Below are 27,807 nucleotides of genomic sequence, written 5' to 3'. Positions count from 1 at the left end.
CAACTAATTGATAGCATCATCATATTGGTAAGCACTCTTGACCTTCATTGGCATCACCATCATCCAATACGTACCACAACCTAGCTTAGCACTTCTAACCAATGGTACTCACACAATATACACTAGGTACCATTATCCAAGCTAGCACACCTAGCCTATGCTACAACATTAATATAAGTTACTCACCATGATCTGGTCAGCGCCTCAACCTCATGGTATACAGACTAGTACAGGTTTTCCATCCCCACGATCAAACCTTAGGGAACATCCACATTCCAACTTCATGGGTTTGTCCAAACCCTAAAGGACATCCGCATCCTCACTCCACAGGGTTTGCCATCACCACGGTCAAACCCAAAGGGACATCTACGTCCCAATTTCACAGGCCCCATTCCAAGCCATACTTGTAGGCCTCACTCCAGGTCATGATGCTATATGGGCTCACTCAACAAGTAAGCAACCCTGATGTTGAAAGCGCACCCAATCTTATAGAGTGATCGAGCCAAAACACTAAAAGGCACCTACCCTTTAGAGTGACCAGGCCAAAACATTGAAAGGCACCCACTCTTTCAAGTGACCAGGCCAAAACACTAAAAGGCACCCACTCTTTCGAGTGACTGGGCCAAAGCACTGAAAGGCACCCACTCTTTCGCGAGAGCGAGTCTTGAGAACCATTCTTCCCAATCCAGGTCAAAATACTTTACCTAAGAAGAATGACCATCCTTTGCTATATTGCCATCACTCCCTCTCATTAAGAGAGGTATCAACAAGTCCCAGCCTGTCCCTGAAGTACACAAACTTCACCCAGGACAGAGGCTTCGCTAGAGTATCAGCTACCTATTCATCAATAGTAATATATGTAATGTCCCTTCCTAATAATTTTCCCAAGGTGAGGAGAAAATCAATTTTTGGCAATTTTGTTATTTTTGGCTATAAGCAAATTTGATGGGAGAACTTAGGAGAAAGGGGGTCGATGTGCTTTTAGTGGATTGTTGTTAAAATTGGACAACTAGGTCCAAACTCCATGTTCTGATGCTCAGATTAAGAGGCTAATATTTTTGTTGGATTCCTCTTTCTGAGAGGTGTAAAATCCATATAAAAATAATCTTAATCCGATGAGCAGAACTTATATTTTGAATTTATTATTCTTAATAAATTATATGTGCTAGGTCAGCCAGTTTTGTAATGTAGGCTCACATGCCCAACAGATGTGTCACACACCCTCATTGATGGATATATATACAGGAAAAGTTGGAGAGAATTTAAACAACACACAACTCACATCTTCCTCTCTCATCCTAAAAGTACGAGCTACTTGGAGGGTTGTTGTGACACATGCTGGGCTGGCTGACCAAAGGAGACTTTGCTGGTTGAAGCATCCTGTTGACCGCCGAAACGAACACATACATTTTTCTTGTTTCTGATTTGTCTTCTGTAAGATCTGCTTATATGTTCTATCTGCATTTTGCTTATCTACTTGTATGATTGCTGTGAGAAAAGTGAAATTGCTCTTAGCATAGAACATCTACAAAACTTAACATGGTATCGGAGCTGAGGTGAAGACAAACTCACTTCAAGTGATCTCCTCTCCACGTCTTGGGTTTTTGGAGAAGGAGATTCACATAGATTACGCCGGCCTAGTATGATGCCCTAACGGAGAACGCAGTTGTGAAGTCATACGCTGTGCAATCATACGCTGGAGTTATGTATACGCAGGAAATGGATGGTTCTGAGATTTCAGATGGGTTCGAGTTCTTCTCTTTGATGGTTTAGAATTCTAGCTCGCATTCATTACAGGACAAGAGCTCACATGGTCTATATTCTCCTCGCTTTTCCTCAAGATTTCTCACGTAGCAACTACAGGCCTATATATAATTCTCTCGCATTGGTACAAAACGCTCAGTCATGCCCTAATTCTCTGCAATGATATTGACACTAATTCTATGTGATGTAATTAGATGTGAGACTAATCTTGTATTCTAGTATGATTCCTCTGCGTAATGTATTGGTATGGATCTCTGTTCGAATATGGTTTCCTCGGCATATTATAGTCTCAACATAACAGATCTCAGCTCAGTCATATGTGATCCCTTGACGCAGTAGTCCTGACACTGAAATACATGGTTTCCTCTCCAATATAGTCACGACTTTGTCTCTAGCTTCACTAATATGTTGTAAGGTATAGCATGTAGTCGCAGTGATAACAAGCACGGAAGAACCGCAGGTAGAGCCGCATGCATAACATGGTAGCCGCAGTGATACAGTCAGCCGCAGTAATGAAACCACCGTCGAGATCCCTCACAGTGAATGAAGAATGCATACGCAGTCAAAAGCAACGGAGCTATGAAGAGCCGCAGTCATATATGAAGCCGCAGTGAGCCGCAGTTATATATGGAAACGTAGTTAACCGCAGTTATATATGGAGCCGCAGTCATCTCCACATGAAGCTGAGGCCAAGGGTTTGACTGCACCTCGCTATAAGAACAGTCATATATATTATGGGACGCAATGATGGATGGTACGCTCATGGTATATACGCTGGCAGTGATACGCTTACTATGTATATACTATACACAGGACATGAAGGCCGCAGTCAAAGGGTGAAGGCAGCAGTCAAGGTGAAAGCGTTGTTTAAGAGACAGTGTGGGCATCAACGCAGTCGGATAACGTGGGCATCAACGCAGTCAGGCAGCGTGATTTAAAAGGTACGTGGAACACATCAACGCTGGCCATACGCAGGCTATGATACAACGCTGCAATATATTTATATATGCAGGCAAACAACACAGATATCTATATATATATATATATATATATATATATATATATATATATACGATGGCATCATATATATACACAGCGATAGAGAAGATATTTACACGCTCAGATTTCACACTCAGGCAACATATATACATACTCGCAGTCAATATATATACACGTAGTCATGATTGCATTATATATACGCTGTTCAACACACTGTGTATGAGTTCATGTATACGCTGACAATAAATATGTATATGAAGCAAACAGCAATACAGTCATACGCATAGCATCTGAATAGAGAAAATGACAATAAAGTCATACGCTGTCATGTCATCTTAGCCACTGGAAATCACACATGTATACGCACTCATATAAGAACTCGTTCATATATACTTGCAGTCCTGTTCATGACCCACGCAGTCTCAATGTTCATGCTGGATAGTTGTATGCAGTCACCACGCTGTCTGCAGTCAATGATATACGCAGGAATATATATGCAGGAATATATAACCGCTGGAATATATATGCCATCAAGCCGCAGTAAGGAAGGAATAGATGCAGTCTTCGCATGCAATGGAGACACTTATGCAGGACATAAATATCCGCAGGCAAAAGAAGACAGTGGCATCTTCATGCTGTCATGGGAGACAGATCAACAGAGTCATAGAAGGAAGCCGCAGTCATGAGAGACCTGTAACTGCCAATCTCAGTGTGAAGATGACATCATTACGTAACCCTAAATTGTAGCCACGTGATGCCCTTAACACTGTAAAGGAGTAGACTTATGCACAGGACATTGAGAAACATATACGCAGCCATGGAATTTATATATAGGTCATGGAAATTATATACAGGACTTCGAATCTTTTATATGCAGGCCATGGCAACATTTATATGCAGTTCATGGATACATCTATACACTGTCATGTTGACACCTTATGCACAGTCATGGAGATACGCTATACTTGTGAAGACAAGATTTTGAGGACTGACAATGGTACTGAATATGAGTCAAATGAGTTCAAAGACTTTTGCAGAGAAGCTGGCATTAAGAGGGAGACTACCACTGCATATACTCCTGAGCAGAATGGTGTTGCTGAACGCAAGAATAGGACTATTGTGGAAGCTGCCCGTGCCATGCTATGTGACCAGGGTCTTCCAAAGTTTCTGTGGGGAGAAGCTGCAAATACTGCTGTGTACATTCAAAACCGATGCCCTCATTCCGCTTTGGACTCCAAAACTCCCGAAGAGGTTTTCTCTGGTAAGAAACCTGATGTCTCACATTTTAGAATTTTTGGATGTCCTGACTATTTCCATGTGCCGAAAGAAAAGAGAAGTAAGCTGGATGCTACTGGGAAGAAAGGAATGTTTGTGGGCTACAGTGAGACTTCTAAGGCATATAGAGTCTAAGTACCTGGTCAAAGGGAAGTAGAGATAAGCCATAATGTCACTTTTGACGAAGATGCTTCCCTGAAGAAAGTAGTAGATCTTCCTAGATCTGAAGAAAACCATGAAGAAAGACCTGGAAATCTAGAAGAACCCCAGGATGAGACTATGCCTGATGTTGAAGGGCCAATGGACCCTATTGATCCTTCCCCTTCTCTAGGAAAAAGGCCATCATGGCTCAGGGACACCCTCGAAGATGCTGAGGGTCATGCTGCCCCAAGGGGAACATTCCGAGAAAGCAAGAAGCCGTGTAGATACCAAGGGTATCTAGCTGCCATGAGTACTATTATACAATCTGAACCTGGATCTTTTGAGGAAGCCATCAAGCATCAAGTCTGGAAGGATGCTATGCATGAAGAATATGAGGCTATTATGAAGAATGATGTCTGGGATGTGGTCCCGAGACCAAAGGACAAATCTGTTGTCACCGCTAAATGGCTCTACAAGATTAAACATGGATCTGATGGGAGTGCTGAAAAGTTTAAGGCAAGATTTGTTGCCCGTGGCTTCTTTCAAAAGGAAGGAATTGACTATGACGATATATTTGCACTTGTGGCTCGATATACCACCATCCGATCCATCATAGCCCTTGCTGCTACGCAAGGATGGAGTCTTCATCAGATGGATGTCAAGACCGCTTTTCTGCATGGTGCAATAAAGGAAGAGGTGTATGTAGAACAACCTCTGGGATTTGAAGTTCAAGATCGAGACACTTATGTCTGCAGGTTGAAGAAAGCCCTCTATGGGTTAAAGCAAGCACCCAGAGCTTGGTATGAGAGGATGGATAGTTACTTGATGAAGCTGGGCTTCACTCGAAGCAATGCTGATCCAAACCTTTACTTTAAGGTTGAGGAAGGAAAGCCTCTCATTCTAGTGCTGTATGTGGACGACCTCTTCCTGACAGGTGATGACCCTCTCATTCATCAATGTAAGAGGGAGCTTGCTGCTGAGTTCGAAATGAAAGACCTAGGACTGATGCACTATTTCCTAGGCCTGGAGGTCTGGCAGAGACCTGGAGAGATTTTCCTTTCTCAAGGAAAGTATATTGTGAAGCTTCTGGAAAGATTTGGGATGGTGGACTGTAAGTCCGTGTCGACACCAATGGAACTCAACTTTAAGAAGTTGAGTGGCAGCGCTGCAGGGCCTATCTTGGCCACTCCTACTGAGTATCGTCAACTCATAGGAGCTTTGATGTTCTTAGTGAACACCCGTCCGGACATATGTTTTGCAGTGAATACTTTGAGTCAACAGATGGTTGAGCCTCATCATTTTCACTGGGTTGGTGCCAAGAATCTTTTGAGATATCTTCGGGGCACGATAAACCATGGGTTGAGATACACTGCCGGGAGTGTGATACTCCGGGGATATACTGATGCCGATTGGGCTGGCAGTGTGGTGGATCGTAAGAGCACATCTGGATGCTGTTTCAATCTTGGTTCTGCTTCGATCTCATGGATGAGCAGGAAGCAGAAGTCGGTGGCTTTGAGCACCGCGGAGGCCGAATACATTGCTGCTAGTATGGCCTGTTGTGAAGCAGTTTGGTTGAGGAAGCTCTTTAGTGAGCTGTTCCAACATGTGCTAGATACCACTGTAATACTCTGTGATAATCAGAGTGGGATTCGTATGACTGAGAATCCTGTGTTCCACGACCGATCCAAGCATATTGATATCAGGTACCACTTTATCCGGGATATGGTACAGCGAGGCGCCGTAAGGCTCGATCATATAGGAACTGATGAGCAGGTCGCGGATATTCTCACTAAGCCCTTGGGGAAGGTCAAGTTCCTAACCTTCCGTGAGAGTCTTGGTGTCGTGGAAAGACCCTATGATGTGGGTCCTGTTGGACGATGAGCTCTGGGAGCTCTGGGGGGCTTTGGGGATAGCTTCTCGGAGCTATAAGCACTCATAATGCTTCTGCCCCACCCTTGTGATTATTGAGCTGGTTCGCCACTCATTTAATCTGTGCCCCGTATGCATCCTACCCATTGAGTTCAGGGCTCATGGGAAGTACCTCTCATTTGGCCAATGAGGTGTGGAAAAGCTAGAGACTATTAGCAAAGACTGATGGACGCATCAGAGATTGCCGTACTCTCTATCTAGGATGGCATGGTCCAACCACTTGATCTGGGATCAAGATTTGTGAGGTCTGGGACCTCTGGACTGATTATGTCAGTCGGGCAATGATGTCTTTGTGACTGACCCACTTCTGTTCTGAAATAAAGAAGCCAGCAAAGCAAGTTTCGGCGGGATGACTCACGATGTTAATTGCACTAATAGATGGAGTTCTCCCTAGTTGAGAGGGAGTGTTAAAATTGGACAACTAGGTCCAAACTCCATGTTCTGATGCTCAGATTAAGAGGCTAATATTTTTGTTGGATTCCTCTTTCTGAGAGGTGTAAAATCCATATAAAAATAATCTTAATCCGATGAGCAGAACTTATATTTTGAATTTATTATTCTTAATAAATTATATGTGCTAGGTCAACCAGTTTTGTAATGTAGGCTCACATGCCCAACAGATGTGTCACACACCCTCATTGATGGATATATATACAGGAAAAGTTGGAGAGAATTTAAACAACACACAACTCACATCTTCCTCTCTCATCCTAAAAGTATGAGCTACTTGGAGGGTTGTTGTGACACATGTTGGGCTGGCTGACCAAAGGAGACTTTGCTGGTTGAAGCATCCTGTTGACCGCCGAAACGAACACATACATTTTTCTTGTTTCTGATTTGTCTTCTGTAAGATCTGCTTATATGTTCTATCTGCATTTTGCTTATCTACTTGTATGATTGCTGTGAGAAAAGTGAAATTGCTCTTAGCATAGAACATCTACAAAACTTAACAATTGTGGGGGCCACTCACCCACCCAAAAATACATACCCCATGAAGGCAATTCGATTTTCCTAAGTGAGGATCGAAATATTTGATGGGACCCACGTGGAGCCCAAGGGAGCAAGCATAAATAGGACGAAGTGAGCAGCATTTGGGGCCTTTTGATCATTTGATAATTTCATTGTTGCTTTGGTTGTTTAGCTACGCTACAAGTGTTGTTCAGCACAAGATCTTCCCAAGGAGTGAAGCTCATCTCTTTCTTAGGTGGACTTAGAGTGCCACCCTAGGAGGGCTTCCTTGATCCATATCAAGCTGCCACTTTGTAGAGGAGAATTTGCAGCAGGAAAGCCAGTCAAACGCCCACTTTGAACTGTTGGTCAAAGAGCCTACGTCATCCTCACTCAGGATTGCGTAGTCACAAGAGGGGGTCACTTGGTTGGAGGATTAACCAGAGGATTGGAGAGCTGGGTTGTGGAGAGATTGTTGGGAGACTTATTTGGGGAGGTTTCCAGCTTTGTGGCAGCAAGTTATAGCGATTTTCAGTTACAGGCAGTGAGCTCCAGCGTTGGAGGAGGGCCAATCCCCAAGGGGTCGAAATTGATAAGTCAAAACTAGGCAAAAACCCTTTCTGGGTTTTTCTAGTTTTTTGGAGAGGAGTACATCCCCAAAGTTGCAGAAATTTCTGGGTTGCTTTGAAGGGGTAAATTAGGGGCCGAGGTTAGCCAATAGTGTAGTTTTGAGGGGACAACGCAGTATTCTGGGAGCAGCAAAAATCACAACAACTGGGCATTTTTGTATCATCCACCTAAGGCTTGTAGCCTGCCTTGTGCAAGCCCAGATGCACCTCATCCAACTTCTTTGTACTCCGACATATTTGATTAATAAAATTTGGCCATTTGGGTGTTTATGAGAAATTTTTGTTTACATGTTCGTTACTGAATAAAATTTCATTGTGAATGTTATGGTTTGTCTTTGTTATCACTGAAATCTTCCATTAGGAATATTACTATTAGAAAAATTGTATATGACAGAGAAATGCAAGACATATAATATGCGGAAAAACACAAACACATAAAACCAGAGAGACACAGATATACGTGGTTCACCGAGTTTGGGCTACGTCCACCCCGAACAGCCAGTCCTTCCTTTCTATTATCCAGCGAAATGAAGAGACACAACCTACAACAGATCCGCTATAATATCCTCTATTTTCTTTCACAGTCTCACGTCTCTGTTTCTCACTCTGAGAATACACACATATTCCACAGCCTCAATACAATACCCTCATAAAGAGAGGGGTTGCCTTCTAGGGCAAAAAAACCCTAAACTAAACATAAATTCTACCGTCAGATCATCCACCTAATGAATGGCCCAGAATGACTAGAAATTACTATACTTTTAAAAGGCAATGCTACATCTGTTTTTAGCTTCGGGGGCACTACCTCCGAAACCCCCGCCGGGGGTCCACTATAGCCCTCGGATCCCCGTGGGGGGCACAAGTCCCCCCCGTGTGGAGGGGTGTACAATCTTCCTGGGGTATACATTTGGCTGAAACAAAGACCTCTAAATAATCATGCTCCACACCCAACAATCTCCCACTTGGAGAATGATTGTAGCAACTCCACCGCTGCTAAATTTGTTGGACAATGACTCCTCTTTGGACCTGGTTATTTCTCATCTTCATCCTCATCCTTGAAGATCAATTGAAACTGAGCATATTCTTAGTTTCACCCTGGTTACAACTTTTGTTAGCATATTTGTAGGATTCTGACTAGTGTGTATCTTTTCCAGCTTCAACTCTCCATCTTCCAACACTAATCGTATGAAATGGTACTTGAGCTGTATGTGTTTAGTCCTGGAATGAAATGTTGAGTTCTTTGCAAAATGAATGCCACTTTGGCTATCACTGTATAACGTGCCCATATCATGCTTCTTACCCAATTCATCCATAAACCTTTGTAACCAAATCATTTCTTTACTAGCCTCTGTAGCAGCAACATACTCTGTTTCTGTTGCTAAAAGTGCAACAACACTTTGGATTTTTGAAACCCAACTGACAATTGTTCCACCTACAGTAAATACATATCCTGTGGTGCTCCTCCTCTTATCTTTGTCACCTGCCATATCTGCATCAACATATCCCTGTAGAGAAATGTTTGAACCACCAAAGCATAATGCTTGATTTGTGGTACCTCTCAAATATCTGAGAATCCATTTCACTGCCATCCAATGTTCTTTTCCTGGATTGTTCATGTACCTGCTTACAACTCCCACTGCATGTGCAATATCAAGCCTTGTGCAGACCATTGCATACATTAAGCTTCCAACTGTTGATGCATATGGACCTTTAGACATATAATCCATGTCTTCATGGGTCTTTGGGCACATCTCCTTACTAGGTTTGAAATGGCTAGCAAAAGGTGTACTAACTGGTTTTGCATTATGCATATTAAATCTTTTCAACACCTTTTGTATGTACTCATTCTGAGACAATGTTAATTTGTGATTTTTCATGTCTCTAGTTATTCTCATACCAAGGATTTGTTTTGTAACTCCCAAATCCTTCATTGCAAATGAATTTGCCAATTTTCTTTTGAGCACATTTATTTCCTGCATGTTAGACCCTGCAACAAGCATGTCATCTACATACAATAACAATATAATATAGCTGCCATCATTTTGATTTTTCAGATAAACACAATTATCAGAGTGACATCTAGTATAACCTTGTTCAGACATAAACTTGTCAAATTTTAGATACCACTGCCTTGGAGCTTGTTTTAAGCCATACAAGCTCTTCTTCAACCTGCACACTAGTTTCTCCTTCCCTTTTACCTCATATCCTTGTGGTTATCCCCATGGAGAAAGGTTGTCTTTACATCTAACTGCTCAAGATGCAAATCTTCAACTGCTACTAGACTTAAAATAGTTCTGATTGAAGTCATTTTAACAACAGGAGAAAATATTTCATCAAAATCAATACCTTTATTCTGTACAAACCCCTTCACCACAAGTCTAGCTTTGTACCTCTGTTTTCCTACATCATCTTCCTTCAACCTGTAAACCCATTAATTCTGCAATGTGGTTTTACCTGCAGGCAACCTAACTAAGTCCCAAGTCTGGTTATGCATTAAGGAGTCCATCTCTTCTTCCATGGCTAGCTCCCACTTCTTCCTGCTTTCAACCTGCATTACTTCTTCATAACATTCGGGTTCACCAGAATCAGTCAACAATAAATAATATAATGAAGGAGAGTATCGTTCAGGGGGTATACTTATCCTGGTAGATCTTCTAACACCATTTTCAGGTGTTTGGGGTGCCTATTGCTGTTGTGGTGGTTGTTGTTGTTGTGGTTGTTTATTATTATTATTTTCAGGCACCTTTACTTTTTTAATGATCTCATCAAGAACTGTGTATTCCTTGTTTTCTTTTTCCTGATTCTTTTCTTGCAACTGATTCTTATACAAGACCTTTTCATTAAATATTACATCTCTGCTCCTAATGATTTTGTGATTTTCATGATCATATAAGCGATAACCAAAATCATTAACACCATATCGAATAAAGGTACATTTCTTTGATTTTGTCTCAAGCTTTGTTCTATTTTCTTTATTAATATGGACAAAGGCCTCACAACCAAAATTCTTTAAAAAAGAGTAATTTACCTTTTTATCTGTCCATGCTTCCTCTGGAACACCACCATCCAAGGAACTTGAAGGCCCTCTGTTTATTAGATAAACAGCAGTATCTACAGCATCTGCCCAAAATTGTAAAGGCAATCCTGCATGCAATCTCATGCACCTTGCACACTCCATGATTGTTCTATTCATCCTTTCTGACACACCATTTTCTTGCAATGTTCTTGGAACCGTCTTCTCTCTGCGAATTCCATGCTCTGAACAGTACCTATCAAACTCTTTGCTGCAATATTCACTTCCATTGTCTGATCTGAGACACTTCAATTTCTTTCCTGTCTCAATCTCAACCAAAGCTTTCCATTTCTTGAAAGTATCAAATACATCAGATTTATTCTGAATACAATAAATCCAAGTTTTTCTAGTTGCATCATCAATAAAAATAACATAATAACGATAACCACCGAGAGATGATACCTGAGCAGGTCCCCTTACATCTGTATGCACAAGCTCTAATTTTTCGCTCTTCTTTTCTTTCCCAGCTCTGAGAAATCTGACTCTCTTCTGTTTTCCATAAATGCAATTCTCACAGAAGTCCAAATCAACATTCTTCAAACCCGGCAACAAATTCCTTGAGTGAAGAATCTTCACCCCCTTCTCACTCATGTGTCCAAGCCTATGATGCCATAATGTTGCATCTGCTCCTTTGGAAGTTAAAGCATTAACAGAGTTAGAAATACCATTGCATAAATACAATGTACCAACCTTTTCGCCTTTTGCTATTACTAGGGCTCCTTTGGTGACCTTCCAAGCTTTATCTGTGAAAGTTGTCACACAACCTTCACCGCCTAACTGCCCTGTTGAAATCAGATTTTTCTTCAGATCTGGAACATGCCTTACCTCCTTTAGTAGCCATTGGTTTCCATTCTGTTGTTTTACAAGAACCTTACCCATTCCAACAATTTTACAGGGTTTATCATCACCCAAACGGACTTGTCCAAAATCTCCTTGAACATAGTCATGAAAATATTTCTTATCAGGTGTGGCATGGAATGAGGCCCCTGAATCTACCACCCAGGAATCAGTAATATTTTCGAAAGAAAGAATCAATGTATCTTGTAACCTGTCACATTTGCTTCATATTGTTTTCTTGTTGTGCATCTCCTTCTTTTCCCTTCCGAGATCTACAGTCTTTCTTTAGGTGTCCTTTCTTTCCGCATTTCCAGCATACCATCCCCGATCCGGACTTGGATCTGCCTTTCCTTGATTTACTGCGATATCTTCAGCTCTTTCCTCTTTCCATTCTTCTTCCTCTAGACTCTGCACTCAAAGCATTACCCGATGTCTCATCGGAGTTTTTCCGTCGCATTTCCTCGCTAAGGATAGCACCGACAACATCATCAAACTTTAAGTACTAGATCCAGAAACAGAGTTACTAATGGCCATTACTAAACCATTCCAACTTTCTGGCAATGAGCACAAGAATAACAGAGCTCTAGCTTCATCATCAAAGTTTACCCCTACAGAACTTAACTAACTTGTAACTGTATAAAAATCATTTAAATGGTCTGCAATAGATCCACCTTCCGACATCTTCATATTAAATAATCGTTTCATAAGAAATACCTTGTTTGAGGTCGAGGGTTTTTCATATAGTTTCGCCAACGCCTGAATCAAACCCTCTGTCATTGTTTCCTTCGAAATGTTGAAGCCGACTGACGCTGCGAGGCACAACCATACTATTCCGAGTGCCTTTCTATCGAGAATGTTCCATTCTACATCTATCATTATCGTCAATTTCTTTGCTTTTCTGCTCAATGGTAGGTACAGATCTTTCTGATAGAGATAATCTTCCATCTCCATCTTCCACAGCGGCAAGTTTTGGCCGTTAAATTTTTCGACCTTGAACTTACCACCTTTCGCCATTTCTCCCACTCGAACGAGGAACCCTTCTTTCTGGCGAGTTTATCAGCCAAATAGACCTTCGGCTCCGATACCAATTGCTAGAAAAATTATATATGACAGAGAAATGCAAGACATACAATATGCAAAAGAACACAAACACATAAAACTAGAAAGACAGATATACGTGGTTCACCCAGTTTGGGCTACGTCCACCCCGAACAGCCAATCCTTCCTTTCTATTATCCAGCAAAATGAAGAGACACAACCTACAGTAAATCCATTGTAATATCCTCTGTTTTCTCTCACAGTCTCACCTCTCTGTTTCTCGCTCTGAAAATACACACATATTCCACAGCCTCAATACAATACCCTCATAAAGAGAGGGGTTGCCTTCTAGGGCAAAAAAACCCTAAACTAAACATAAATTCTACTGTCAGATCATCCGCCTAATGAACGGCCCAGATTGACTAGAAATTACTATACTTTTACAAGGCAATTTTAAATCTGTTTTTAGCCTCGAGGGCGCTGCCCTCGAAACCCCTGTCGAGGACCGCTAGCCTCCGAACCCCCGTGGGGGGGACAAGCCCCCCCCCGCACCCCCTCGCGTGGAGGGGTGTACAATCTTCCTGAGGTATACATCCAGTTGAAACGAACACCTCTAAATAATCATGCTCCGAACCCAACAATTACAATATACCAGAGTCTCATTGCTCCCTTCTACACTACATCACAAATGTAGTGGTACTTGATCTCAATGTGCTTCGACCTATTATGAAACACAGGGTTATTAGAAAGCTTAGCATAGCTTTAATTGTCACAATATATCATGGTCGACTTCAGCATATGATCAAACAATCCCTCGAGTAGTTTTTGAAGCCACACTACTTCACTACTAACCAACCAAGCTACAATATACTTTATCTCTACTTCCTGCTCATTCAACAAATCATAGTGGAACAAAAGTAGCGTCCTGATTTACCCTTCTTGTCATTCGTTTGTAATGTCCCTTCCTACAAAAAATTTCCTTGAGTTTATTATCACAATTTTGGAAATTTTGTTTACTATGGGACCCACGAAATTTTGGGCTAGGACTTAGGAAAAGGGAGGCCGAAAATCATTTTGATGGTGGGACGTGGGGGCCACACCCACTTGAAATACGCATTACCTTAGAAGGAAATTCGATTTTCCAAGGAAGGGGGTCAAAATACTTGATGGAGGGACCCACATGGGAAGGCAGCTTGAAAATTATAAATAGAAGGAGCTTAGCAACTTTTGGGGTCTTTTGTCAATCATACATTTCTCTTGTTGCTCAAGTTGCTTAGCCAGGTCACAGTGTTGTTCAGCGCAGAGCTTTCCAAGGGGAGAGCTCACCCTTCTTTCAGTGGACTACGAGTGCCACCCTAGGGAGGTAAGTTTGTGCCAATTTGGAGGGGAGATTGAAGGAGTTCAGAGCACATCGTACAACCTTTCTCTCAGCCAGTTCATACTCCAGGAGGACGCAGTAGGGGACCACGAACTACTCATTCCAGCTATCTTTCGGGTGGTGTTTGCCGGGAGAAATTGTGTATAGTGGCTCGAGGGGAAGACGAAGCTAATTAAGAAGTTTTGGGCAAGAGATTACTATTTGGAGGCAAGACGTAATTCATCCACCAGGGCTTGCGCAGTAGTCATTTTCTGGGCACATGTGGGAAATTGGGGGAAGTGCTTTAGAGTTTGATTTTGCCGAGAAAATTAAGATTTTAGGGGAGGTGAAACTCAACATTTTGGATTGATTGGGAGGCTTTTCCATAGAGAATGTAGGCAGGCTGTATTTTCCAACCAGTTGGGGAGGATGTGGTAATTGGGGCCAATTTTCGGAGGTCAAAACCAGGCCAAACCCTTTATGGGTTTTGATGGGTTATTTGAGAGGAGCTCGGGGCTAATTTTGCAGAATTTTTTGAGCACCAGAGGTGGGCCTTTCAACAGTATCTTTCCAGCAGACGGTGCAATTTTCTGGGGTAGCGCAAGGCATCTTTGGAACAACTCATTCTCTCATTCGGGCATTCTATTTTCTCACCTGGGTCTTGTCAAGCTTTCCATTGAGGCAAGCCCAGGTGCACTCCTTCCATACCATTGTACTCTTGCTCCATATTTTTAATAAAATGGCTCAGTTGGATGACGTTTTTGTTGTTTCCATGGGTGTTCTCTGATTTTTCTAAGTTTGGTGCTTGCATGTATTATTTTGCTTTGCATATCATTGTTTTTCCTAATTACGAACATTACAGTGGTATGAGAGCTCAGATCTTGGCTCAGTTGTGGGGGTTCTTATGAACGAGAAGGATAGGCAGAACGTCGCTTACTGAAGGCAAAGGTACTAGAGCAGGGAGAGTGACTTGGAGATTACACCTGATACCGATGCACGTGGGAAGGCAGTAGTAGTGGCAAATATGGGGGAGGATGGAGCCAAAGTGTAAGGAGGAAGCAACAGTTGATAGCCTCTTGAAGGCCCTAAATGATTTAGCGAAAGCACAGAAGGAGATGTTGGAGGAAATCAAGCAGTAGAATAGGGACGAGCATCCATCGTGAGTTCCTATTTGGAGAGACTTCAGGGGCCTCACAACAGTACGACCACCCATCACAAGCCACTCACCCACCAGCTTTCAGTGGACCAACCAGGACCACGCTACCTACCTTTCTACCTTCATCACCTAGTGAGCAAGGTCAGCGGGATGATCAGATGCCCATGGGAGATTGTTTCAGGGAATGGAAATCCATGGGAGAAGATTTCAACGCAACCTCGTCCTTCAGGGATAACTGCCATCTCAAGTAGAATGAGAAGGGAAGGTACAATGGGGGATCTAGTATGCAGAGTTCAGAGTTGCAGTGTACCATTGGGAGGAGCTTGGGTGGAGAAGTTGGATACTTATTTCTAGCCTAATAGGATGACAGAGGTGGAAGCCATCAAAATGGCTACCTGGAACTTGGAGGGAGAGGCACACGGTTGGTAGTTTCATGGCTTGACCACACTAGGGCATGCCAATGTGACCTCTTATGAGTACTTTACAAAGAGAGTGGTGGAGCATTTTGATAGGAGGGACCAAAACGCTCATTTCAAGTTGTTGACCCAGCTTATGCAAACTGGCCACCCAGAGCACTACATATCAAATTTTTTGAGGGTCTCAGTCATGCTGCTAGACTTGTCTAATGCCAGGAGGGTGTACACATTTATAGAGGGCTTGCTTGAGCCATTGCGTGGACTGGTGAAATCCCGCAAACCCACTATTTTGCAAGAGGTTGTGACTTGTGCCAAGGATTTGCAGGGGGGCATCCCCAAGACTAGAGCACCCATACCATCACTGGCTCCCTACCCACAGAAGGGGCATTACACAAGGCCCCCACCACAACGAACAACCCAGGGACATGGGTAGTTAGATGAGGATACAAGGGGAGACCTTCGAAGGAGGAAGCTATGCTTCACTTGTCGGGAACCTTGGGCACCAAGCCATAGATGCAAAGCGGGCAAGGCCCACTACATTAAGGGCTTCTCGGATAGCAACCAAGAGGATGACGTGGAGTTGGAAATTGGCAGGGGTGGCAGTGAGACTCATGCAGAGAGGGTACCACCACCACTTGGGGGAGCACCTTTCACACCATCTAGAGGAGTCCTAGCTTCTTTGAGTGGGGTTCCCAAATTTTTGACCCTGTCGATCAGAGGCACAGTGCAGGGGCAGCATGTCTCAGTTTTGGTAGACAGTGAGGCCACCAACAATTTCATTGATGCATAGATGGTTCAGAGGTGGGGTATCACTACAGAGGAGTTCGAAGGGTTCTCATTTCTGGTGTCGGGGGATAGGACTATGCAGTGTACTCGATATTTTCCTTCTTTGACAGTGACCATGGGGAACTACTCGGTGATAGATCATTTCTTTGTTGTGGATGTGTCAGACACCAACGTGGTGATTGGTGTTCAGATTCCAGTGGCTCTACTCCCTTGGGCGGGTCACTAGTGATTGGAGGAAATTGGAAATGGAGTTCACTGGGTCGGATGGCAAGGCGGTGGTTCGTCAGGGTATGCATTCATATCCTCCACAAACAGTTTTAATGCACAGGATGGAGGCTCAAACCCGCACTCAAACAACATTTGATTCCCCTTTTTTTATGTTTGTGTATTCGTTAGGGTTAGACTTCATAATTCGAAATTCTTTTAGGTTGGCTTTTCACTTTAAATTTTTAACTTTTCATATTTTTGTTTTGTTTTATTTAAATTTAAGAAAAGAAAAATCTCAAAAAAATTGGTATAAATTTTTGACTTTGATTTTATTTTTTATTTCGAATTTCATTTTGTTTTACTTTTCTTTTTTTTCTTTTTTTTATGACATTTTTATTTTTCTTGAGATAATAATAACAAAAAATTTTAAAAATAAAATCATTTTCATTTTATGTGACTTTAAATCAAAATAAGACTTTACGCTTTCACATTAAAAATTTTAAATTCTTATGTGGCCTTTGGCCCATTAAAAATTTAACTTATTAAAGCCTTTTGATTTCTTTATTTTTGTCACATTAAAAAATTTAATTGATCATTTACCACATTAAATTTGCTTCATAAGCTTAACACATTAAAAATTTGCCTAAGGAATAATTGAATTTTAAATCTAAAGTTCCTTCTTGGTGTCTTTTTGTGTTAAGGGTAAAATTTAAAGGGAAAATTTTGTGGTATTGACATTTTAATTTCTCTATAGTCAAACATGCTTAATAATTTTTAAATCGTCTCTAAAGATTGACTATAGGAGAATTAACAAATTTTCTAGATCTGGGTCATTAAAGAAAAATCATTTTAATTTTGGATTGTGAATTGCTTAGCATTTAAATTTCATGTTCTTCATGGTATTTAAATTTTTCGAAATTTAATTGCTAGAATATTTTGCATGGTAAGGTTTTGAGCATCTAATTATTCATGATCTTCATTTCTATCACATCTCTAATTTTCTTTTGAATAGCTTGATTTTGTTTCTTCAAGTAGGTTAATGGTTAATTGATTATCTAAGGCACTGGTCTAAAAATCATTTATATCTTGTGGTTGTTTCTTATTCATCTCAATTGATATATATAAATAACTCAGTTAATCAAAACTTGTCTCATTTTCATTAAGTTATTCAACCTTAAGTCTCCTAGAGCCTGTGTTCCACAAGTTTTCCTCATTCATTTACCCTTAGGGACTACCCCCCTTGACTTGTCTAGGAGAGAGTCTAAACGGAGTAAGGACTAGAGTGATAGCCCTTACTCTGAAAATTGTCGCGGTGCCTGGACACTTTGTGTGACAACACTCCCCAATCACGTGGCCAAGGTACAGCATCTCCGTCAGTCCAAACTCACATTTGGACACCTTGGTGTACAACTTTCGCTCCTCAAGTATGCGAAGCACCTCCTCCAAATGCCTTGCTCCTCCCAAGTCTTGCTATAGATCAGGATGTCATCAAAGAATACCAGCACAAACCTGCGAAGCTACTTGCAGAGCACGTGGTTCATGAAAGACTAGAAAGTAGTTGGGCCATTGGTTAGCCCAAAGGGCATCACCAAGAACTCAAAGTGCCCATAATGGCACCGAAAAGTTGTCTTCGATATGTCCTTCTCCGGAAACCTAATATGGTGGTAGCCCGAGCGCAAATCAATCTTAGAGAAGCATTTATCTCCTCTAAGTTCGTCCATCATCTTATCTATGTGCGAGTTTGGGTATCGGTTCTTCAATGTCTTCTTATTCAAGGCCTGATAGTCAATACACATGCGAAGGGTCCCACCCTTCTTCTTCACCAACACAACTGAAGAAGCGAAAGGAGTCGAACTAGGCCTAAAGTGTCACAACACCAACAACTCGTGTATGGCACACTCAATCTCATCCTGGTAAGCCTTGGGATGTCAGTATGGAGTGGTTATCAAAGCATGCACACCCTCTTATAATTCAATCGTGTGCTCAAATCCCCTATTAGGTGGCCTGCCTAGAGGAATGTCTCCAAAAACTGTTGGGTACCTATCCAATATCTCCTAGGTATACTGGTTATGGTTGAGTCCTTGCCTCTGTAATCTTGAGCTCCACTTCCCACTCTATGTCCCCATGTTGTAAATCAACCTCCATCTGATGTGTTGACACCGTGTGTGGTGGGTATGAATGCATCCCTCTCAAAAACACCAACTTCCCATCTGGCCCAATGAGCTCCATCTCTGGTTTCCTCCAGTCTATAGTGACTCGTCCCAAGGAGTAGAGCCACTAGACACCCATGACTATGTTGGTGTCCAGGACATCGACCACAAAGAAGTGATCGGTCATATAGAGTAATTACCATAGACATTATTAGTCTAGGGAAATATCCGGAACACTGCATAGTCATGTCTCCCTACACCAAGACTGAAAACCCCTCAAAGCTCTCAATCTGTATACCTCTCCACTCCACCATCTCTGCATCAATAAAGTTGTAGGTTGCCCCACAATCCACCAAGACTGCTACATGTTGTGCCTCCGTCGTGCCCCTAATCCTCAGTGTGAGATACTAGGGGACTCCCCTCAATGAAGCAATAACCCCTCCAGTGGGTCTAAAGAGGTCTCCATCAAGTGGAGGTGATGCTCCTCCTCCTCCACTATCGTTGATGGTCTGCAACTCACCACCTCCTACATCATCCTACTGCTCAACACCATCCTCGGGCTCACTATCAAGAAACACCTCTATGCAATGGGCCTTACCCTCAGTACATTGATGTCTAGGTTCCTAAGGCTCCTAGCAAGTGAAGCACAACTTCCTCCTACGGAGGTCTCTCCTGGTCTCATTGTCCAACTACCCACGCCCCTGAACATCTCTCTTTGGTGGGGGTCTAGTGTCTCAGCCCCTTTGTGGGAAAGGAGCTCGTGGTGAAATTTGTGCCCTAGTCCTGGGAATTGTGTCCTGTCAATCTCGTGTGCGGTTCACTGCCTCCTATAGAGTGGTGGGCCTGCTTGCCCTCACTAGCCCACATAAGGGCTCAACCAAACCCTCCACAAAGGTGTAGACCCTCTAGCGTCTGATAAATCCGGCACCATCACAAACACCATCAAGAACTCTATTATGTAATGCTCAGGTTTGCCTGTCTGCTTGAGCTGGGTCAACTCCCTGAAGTGTGCCTCCGGATCCCTCCTATCAAAACGCTCTACAACTCTCCATGTAAAGTCCTCATATGAAGTCACACTAGCATGTCCTAGCGAGGTTAAGCCATGGAACCACCAATCGTGGGCCTCCCCCTCCAAGTGCAAGGTAGTCATTTTAATGACTTCCGCCTTAGTCATATGACTACGCTGAAAATATGTGTCTAACTTCTCCACCCATGCCCTAGTCGTGCACTTGGGTGAGCCATCAAATGTGGCGAGGTACACCCTCCCAATGGTATGTTGCAACTCTGAGTTTTGCGCGCCTGAACCTCCTGCGCCCTTACCCCTATCTTTCTACTTAAGCTAGCAGAAATCCCGGAAACTCAATACAACTCAAAACTATTCATCCATCAATTGTCATTCCTTGAAATACTCCCCCATGGGCATCTCGTCCTACCCAGACTACTCACTAGATCCCGAGGATAAAAACATGGGCAATGTGGTTTTGTTTGGCCCACTAAAAGCATGTGGGTGAGTCAAAGGAGAATGGTGGTCGTACTAGTGGGAAGCCCCTAAGTTCTCTCCAAAAGCGAAATCTCAGTGGACACTCTTGTCATGGTTTTGTTGCTTAATCTCCTCCAGCATTTGTTTCTGCCCTTTTTACAGGTCATTCAAAGCCTTCAAGAGGCTATTGAATGTTGCCTCCTCTTTGCTTGTTCGTTCCACCATATTTGCTTCCACTACCTCTTGTTTTGGGGTCTTAATATCAAGTGTGATCTCCAATTCCCTCTCTTGACTCCTGTATCTATGCCTCTTGTAGGTAATGTTTTGCTTCTCTTCTGGGGTCATAGACGATTTCTCCCACAGCTGAGCCAAGACTAGTGATATGATACAACTGTAATATTCCTACTAGGAATTTAACAGTGATAATCAAAACAAAACACCATATGCAATACAAAAACCTCAAACATGCAATTGGACACCCAGAAATTACCCAAAAACTGCACCAAGCTCAGCCATTTTAATAATATATCAAGGAGAGTACAAAGATGTACGGAGTAGGTTCAACTAGGCTTGCACAAGCAAGCTAGACAAGTCCTAAGTGATCAAATGCGTTGCCCGGATGAAAGAAGCTCTTCTCCTTCAACCCCTCCGCTAGCCCAGGAATTTTGTTGCTGCTGGCTGGAATGAAACTAGAGTTTGACCCTTCTAGAGTGCTTAGAAAATTATGTAAAATTAACCTTGGGCTCTCCTCACCAAACCCACAAAGACCCAGAAAGGGTTTGGCCTCGTTCCAACCTCCTGGAAATACCCCCAAATAGTGTGAGTTCCTCCTCCAACTAGGCATTCGCACACCTGTGAATCTATTGCCCCCTAGGCCTCCAAAATGCTGAGAAATCCCTCCAATAATTATCCTTACGACCCCTAGCAAAACTCAGCCTCAAACTCCTGGTCAAGCCTCCCACAACAAATGCACTCCTCAAGTTACTTCGCAGACCCAGTCGTACCACCTTTGCGCATGCCCAAGAAGAAAGAATTTGGCCTGAAGGATAGCCACCAGATCATGCCACCAAACCATTGCAAAAACGTTGTTAAATGCCAAGTAAATGTGCTCCTAAAAACCTGGAACCACTCTACCCTGAAGCTCTCTCCCCACAAGAATGTGTGGCCCCTTTCTGCGCCCAATCTTCTCCCAAGATAGCTTGAATATCCTCGTAGTATCTCTCGGAACAACTCCCAAGTGTAGCAATGGCTCCCCTAGGGTGGCACTCGAAGTCCACCGAAGAAGGAGGTGATATCTCCCCTCAAAAATCTCGTGTGTTGAACAACACTTTGAAGACTTAGCTCAATAGCTCAAGTGTACAAGAGAGTTTGTTTTTCAAATGATCAAAAGCCCCAAAATGATGCATGCTCCTATTTATCATTGAGCTCTTTTCTCTCCATGTGGGTCCCATGCATTGACCCCTCTTGTCTTTCTCCCTCCAAAAGTGTGTTACTCCAAGGGGTGCATATTCCTCTTGGGGTGGCCCCCACCATCCACTAATTTTTCGATTTGTCTCTCTTCTCCTAAGTTGGAGCCTCCCTTAGCCAAAATTTGCAAGTGGGCTCCTCCTAACCCACTTTTCCTAAGTCCTCCTAAGCAAAACTCAAAATTGTGCAAAGATTGTGACTAGTTAACAAACTACAAAGTAGGAACATCACAGAAAACACCATACTTGAATGGGACTATAGATGAAGATGTTGGACATTGGATAAACCAACGATCCCCATGTGTTTCACGACATCGACTAACCAACTCTTGTGGATCATTATCTCTGGCAATGCGATCATTGATTAACATCTGCGGGTTTTGGTCTAACAACAATCATGATTCCCAACAAGTGGTATCAGAGCATAGGTCACGAGTTCGATACACACCCAACTCGCGTTGCGGGGGGGGGGATATTGTTGGACATTGGATAAACCAACGCTCCCTATGTGTTTCGCGACATGGACTAACTACCTCTCATGGATCCTTATCTATGGAAATGCGATCGTTCACTGACACCTACAAGTTTTGGCCGAACAGCAATCATGATCCTTAGCAGAGGAAGTTTGTATTGAACAACCACAAGGATTTGAAATCCATAGCAGAGAAACTCACATTTGCAAATTAAAGAAAGCATTATATGGATTAAAACAAGCGCCAAGAGCTTGGTATGCTAGAATGGATGCCTTCTTACTAAGAATTGGATTTGTAAAGAGCTCTGTTGACCCAAATCTATACATCAAGGTTGTCAAAAATGAACCTATTATTATACAACTATATTTGGATGACATACTCATTACAGGTGTAGAAAATTGTATTCAAGAATGTAAGAAGATGTTGGCAGTTGAATTAGAAATGAAAGACCTTGGGCTTATGCATTATTATTTGGGCTTGGAAGTTTGGCAGAAACTAGGCGAAATATATCTTGGTCAAGGTAAATATGTGATCAAGATCTTACAAAAGTTTGGTATGTTGGATAGTAAGCCTATGACAACCCCCATGATCACAAATTTGAAGAAGTTGAAAAGCTCAGATTCTAGTCTTGTGGATCCTACAAGCTATCGTCAGTTGGTTGGCTCCCTTATGTACTTAGTAAATACCAGACCTGACATATGTTATGCAGTAAATGTCCTCAGTCAGTTTTAGTTGGAGCCTCATCATGATCATTGGATAGCTGCAAAACATATCTTGAGATACCTACGTGGAACAATTCATCATTGTCTAAAATATGATGGCAAGGAAATTCTATTATCAAGATTTACAGACTCTGGTTGGGGTGGTAGTGAGACCGATGGAAGAAGCACTACTGGTGGTTGTTTTAATTTGGGATCTGCTATGATCTCATAGATGAGTCAAAAACAAGACTTTGTTTCTTTGAGTAGTGTTGAAATTGGATATGTTGCAGCCTATGAAGTTGGAAAAGAAGTTGGTTGGTTAAGGAAGCTTCTTACATGCCTATTTGGAGGGTCGATGGACCCCACTATGATCTTTTGTGACAATCAAAGTAGCATCAAGCTGACTAAGGATCCCGTGTTCCATGCCAGAACAAAGCACATTAATAACAAATATGTTAATTTTAGTTAACAATGGTATGTTCTATGCTTAGCACAATTTACTTCAATGTTCCTTAGCCCAATAGCAATTTCCAATTCCAATAGAAATCACAATTATCACATTGATAGTAAAAGCAAATAGAACATAAAAATAAATGCAAAAGACAAGCCAAGATAAGAGGACACCAAATTTGGCAGATACAAGGGAAAAACCCCAATGCGGGGAAAACCATATGATCAATTCTTCTTATTATTAAATCAAAAGTTCAACAGAGAGAGAGTACAAAAGTCAAATTGACTTGCCCAATACAAAGTCAAAACAACCCTATAAATTTCTACAGTCAAACTTCAACCCTAACCAGAAAGTCAATGTTGGTCAAAACAGAAGCAAATTGTCCCCAAAGCAACTCGATCTTCCTCAATCAAACTCGCCTTGATCAGGGGAATAAATTCAGCCCAAAATAGCTCGATCAAAGTCAATCAAAGGAGAGAGAAAATTGTTGTAAGTTTTCTGCAGTGAAACAGTAGTCAAGCCTAAATTCAACGCAGGTCAAACAACCTTGAATTTCTCGACTTTTGTGCCCAAATATGTGGCCTAGAAAAATTGAACCTTTGACCCCAAAAATACAGTTAAACTTGGTCAACAAGTCTTTGCTCAATGTTGGTCAAGCCTCTCCCAGAACTCTGAAATTTCAGTCTGCAATTCTACCCAAAAACTCATCCTCCTTGCCACACGTGTGAGAGAGAGAAGTTGTCCAATGTTGTACGAACCAATCAGATGAAGAGAGAGAAGAATGTGTGAGTGATGAATGTGCCAAATGAGGTGTGAGGTCTCTTGTATTTATATAATTCGTTGTGGGTGAAGAGACACATCCATTGGGCTTCTTGAGCCTACATAATGATGAGGCTAACCTAAACAAATTGCACATGTGTGGGCATAAATTCAAAATCACACTTCTACTTGTCTGAATGAGATGATCTCTATATCAATCTTGGACCTCTTGAAAAGAGGAATCCAATGCAATCATCATCTCCATCAAATGAGTTGTCCCTAGATGGAATATGGCCCTAGTTGCCAATTTTAACACTCCCTCTCAACTAGGGTGAATTCCACCTGCCAATCCATCTGTTGACATCATACCATCCTATCATCATGTACCATCTTTGTCATCTCATCCCTGATCTATTGAACCATGAAATAATAATGAAGAAGAATCGATTAAGAGTGAGTCACAAGACCTTACCACTCTCCACTGACAAAAGTCAGTCCAGAGGTAGAACCTCAAATGATCCCAGATCAAGTTGTTGAACACCATGCATCCTAGACATAGGGAGTACGACAATACACGATGCGTCCATCGATAGTGCTATGGTCCCTATCTACGTTTCCCAACTCATTGGCTAGATGAGAGCTACTTCCCATGAGTCTCGAACTACATGGGTAGGATGTATACTGGGGCATCAGCAAGAGAAGGTGAACCACTCATCCTATGCATATGTCAATTATAGGGGAAGGTGAACCACTCACCCTACATGTCTCTAGTAGGGGAAGGTGAACCACTCACCCTACACACATCTCTAGTAGGGTAAGGTGAACCACTCACCTTATGGTCACTCATGGTTGCAAGAAGTACCCCAAGCCCCCAGGAGCTCCCAGAGCTCAGTGTCTAACTCAAGCGGGACCCTCATGGGAGGGTATTTCCACAACTCCAAGTCTCTCTCGGAAGGCTAAAAATTTGACCTTCCCCAAAGGCTTCGAGAGGATATCTATGACCTTCTCATTAGTCGTGATGTGTTGGAGCCTTATTGCTCCCCATTGTACCATATCTCGAATAAAATGGTACCTAATATCAATGTGATTAGAGCGATCGTGGAACACAAGATTCTCTGAAAGGTGAATCCCACTCTGGTTGTCACAGAAGATCACGGTGGTACCCAACATGTGCTCAAATAGCTCACTGAAGAGATTCCTCAACCAAACAACTTCACAACAGGTCAAACTAGTTGTAATGTATTCGGCCTCGGCGGTGCTTAGTGCAACTGATTTATGCTTCTTGCTCATCCAAGAAATTGAAGCAGACCCTAATGAGAAGCAACATCCAGAGAGCCCAGTCAACATCTGTATATTCATGCAGCCTCAAATTCCCGCAATGTATCTCATTCCATAATAGATTGTGCCTCGAAGACATCTCAAGAGATTCTTAGCAGCAATCCAATGTCTATGATGAGGCTCGACCATGAATTGACTCAACGTGTTCACAGCGAAGCATATGTCAAGACGAGAGTTTACCAAAAACATCAAGGCCCCCACAAGTTGTCTATATTCAAAAGGATTTTCCAATTCGGGCCCAGCAGCACTTCCACATAGCTTCTTGAAGTTGAGTTCCATTGGAGTAGACACGGACTTGCAATCCACCATCCCACATCTCTCGAGTAGCTTCACAATATATTTTCCTTGAGAAAGGAAAATCTCACCTGCCTTTTGCTAGACCTCCAGGCCCAGGAAGTAGTGCATCAGTCGCAGGTCCTTCATCTCGAACTCGGAAGCCAACTCCCTCCTGTATTGATAAATGAGAGGGTTTGCACCTGTCAGAAAGAGATCATCCACAGAAAGGACCAAAATGAGAGCCTTGTCATTTTCAACCTTAAAATATAGGTTAGGGTCAGCATCACTCCTTGTAAATCCCAGCTTCATAAGATAGTTATCAATCCTCTTATACCAAGCCCTGGGGGCTTGCTTCAACACATAGAGGGTTTTCTTCAACCGACGTTCGTGTGTCCTTCGATCCTATACTTTGAAACCCTCGGGTTGTTCCAAGTAGACTTCCTCCTTAGGCGAGCCATGCAAGAAAGCAGTCTTAACATCCATTTGGTGTAGGATCCATCCTTGAGAGGTAACAAGAGCTATAATTGAACGGATAGTGGTATATCGGGCAACTAGTACAAAGGTCTCATCATATTCGACCCCTTTCTTTTGGGAGAAGCCTCGAGCAACAAACCTGGCCTTGTATTTTTCAGCACTCCCACCAGATCCATGTTTGATTTTGTAAAGCCATTTCGAGGTGACCACAAACTTGTCCTTGGGTCTAGGAACCACATCGCAGACATCATTCTTCATGATTGATTCGTACTCCTCATTCACCGCATCCTTCCATACATACAAGGCTCAGATTGAACAATGGTACTCATAGCAGCAAGGTATCCTTGATACCTGGTGGGCTTCTTACTTTCATGAAATGTCCCTCTGAGAGCAATATGCTTTTCAGCTTCTTCGAGAGTGACTTTGAACCACAACGGTCTTTTCTTTCAGGAAGAGGGATCACTAGAAGGTGGATCAATGGGATCCATCAAGCCTTCAACATCAGGCAAAGGCTCATCGAATGGAGGTTCATCCTACTTTCCTGTAGTATCATCATTCTCTTTTCTTGGAATGGGGAGATCTCTGGTTTTCCCAAGAGCAGTGTCTTCATCGAATGTAACATCATGGCTTACTTCCACATCTCGTTGACCAAGCACATAGATTCCATATGCTTTTGAGTTTTCACTGTAGGCCACAAAAATTCCTTTCTTCCTGCATGCTCCCGACTTGTTTCTCTTTTCTTTAGGCACATGAAAATACACGGTACAACCAAATATTCTAAATGAGAAACATCAAGTTTCTTACCAGTGAAAACTTCTTCAGGAATCTTGAAATTTAATGCTTGAAGTGGACACCTATTTTGAACATATACGACAATATTTGCATCTTCTCCCCATAAGAACTTCGATAGACCTAGATCATGAAGCATGGCACGAGTGGCTTCCATGATCGTTCGATTCTTTCTTTCAGCAACTCCATTTTGCTCAAGAGTGTATGCAACAATTGTATCCCTCTTAATGCTTGCTTATCTATAATAATCATTGAATTCATTTGATTCATATTTGGTTCCATTGTTAGTCCTCAATATTTTGATCTTCTTCCCTGTTTGATTCTCCACCAAGGCTTTGAAAGCATAGAACCATTTGAATTCTTCATCCTTCTTCTTCAAGAAATAGATCCATGTTTTGCGAGAGAATTCATCCACAAAGAAAGCATAATATAAGCATCCTCCTAATGATATTACGGGCAACATAACAAATAGGTCAGAATGGACCAGTTGAAGAATATCAAAAGTTTGACTTTTGCTTGAGGCGAATGGTCCCCTTGTAAGTTTCCCAGCTGCACAACCCTGACAAAAACCTTCATGATTCATATTGAAATTGGCCATACATGTGACCATCTTCCTTACCCCAGCTAAGGCTTTGTAATGAAAGTGGGCAAATCTTTGGTGCCATAATTCGGATTGAAGAGAAGTGTCGCAAGACATAGCTCCCAGAGGACTTCCTCCAAGTTGATAAAGACCAGCAACCCTAAATCCAAGTGTAAATGCATCTTTAGGGTTTCTTTGCCAAAGATGTACCTTTCCATTAAGGAATACAACCTTGAAGCCTTTATCTTCCATTGCAGAGATAGATACCAGGTTCTTCTTCAAATCGGGCACATACAATACTTCTTGTAGTTGAAT

At 42.3% G+C, this 27,807-nt stretch overlaps 2 protein-coding genes across 3 annotated transcripts in view; both read right to left on the bottom strand.

The window, feature by feature from the left end:
* The window catches only part of LOC149180462 (uncharacterized), a 28,560-nt gene extending 8,705 nt beyond the window's left edge, over positions 1-19,855 (bottom strand). Inside the window, exon 1 of the mRNA XM_089417958.1 lies at positions 19,681-19,855. Within this exon, the coding sequence (XP_089274084.1) occupies positions 19,681-19,855 (175 nt within the window). The remainder of the gene's footprint in view (positions 1-19,680) is intronic.
* LOC149180461 (uncharacterized) overlaps positions 1-27,807 on the bottom strand; it is a 355,125-nt gene that overhangs the window by 40,985 nt on the left and 286,333 nt on the right. The gene's annotated exons all lie outside the window — the stretch shown is intronic.

Source organism: Pinus tabuliformis, chromosome 3_2, assembly GCF_031772625.1.
Source record: "Pinus tabuliformis cultivar Carrire ecotype Pingquan chromosome 3_2, CPIR1, whole genome shotgun sequence".
In the NCBI taxonomy this organism is placed as follows: Eukaryota; Viridiplantae; Streptophyta; class Pinopsida; order Pinales; family Pinaceae; genus Pinus; species Pinus tabuliformis.
Note: the sequence above shows the minus strand (reverse complement) of the source record. Positions and strands in the feature narration are given on the sequence as shown.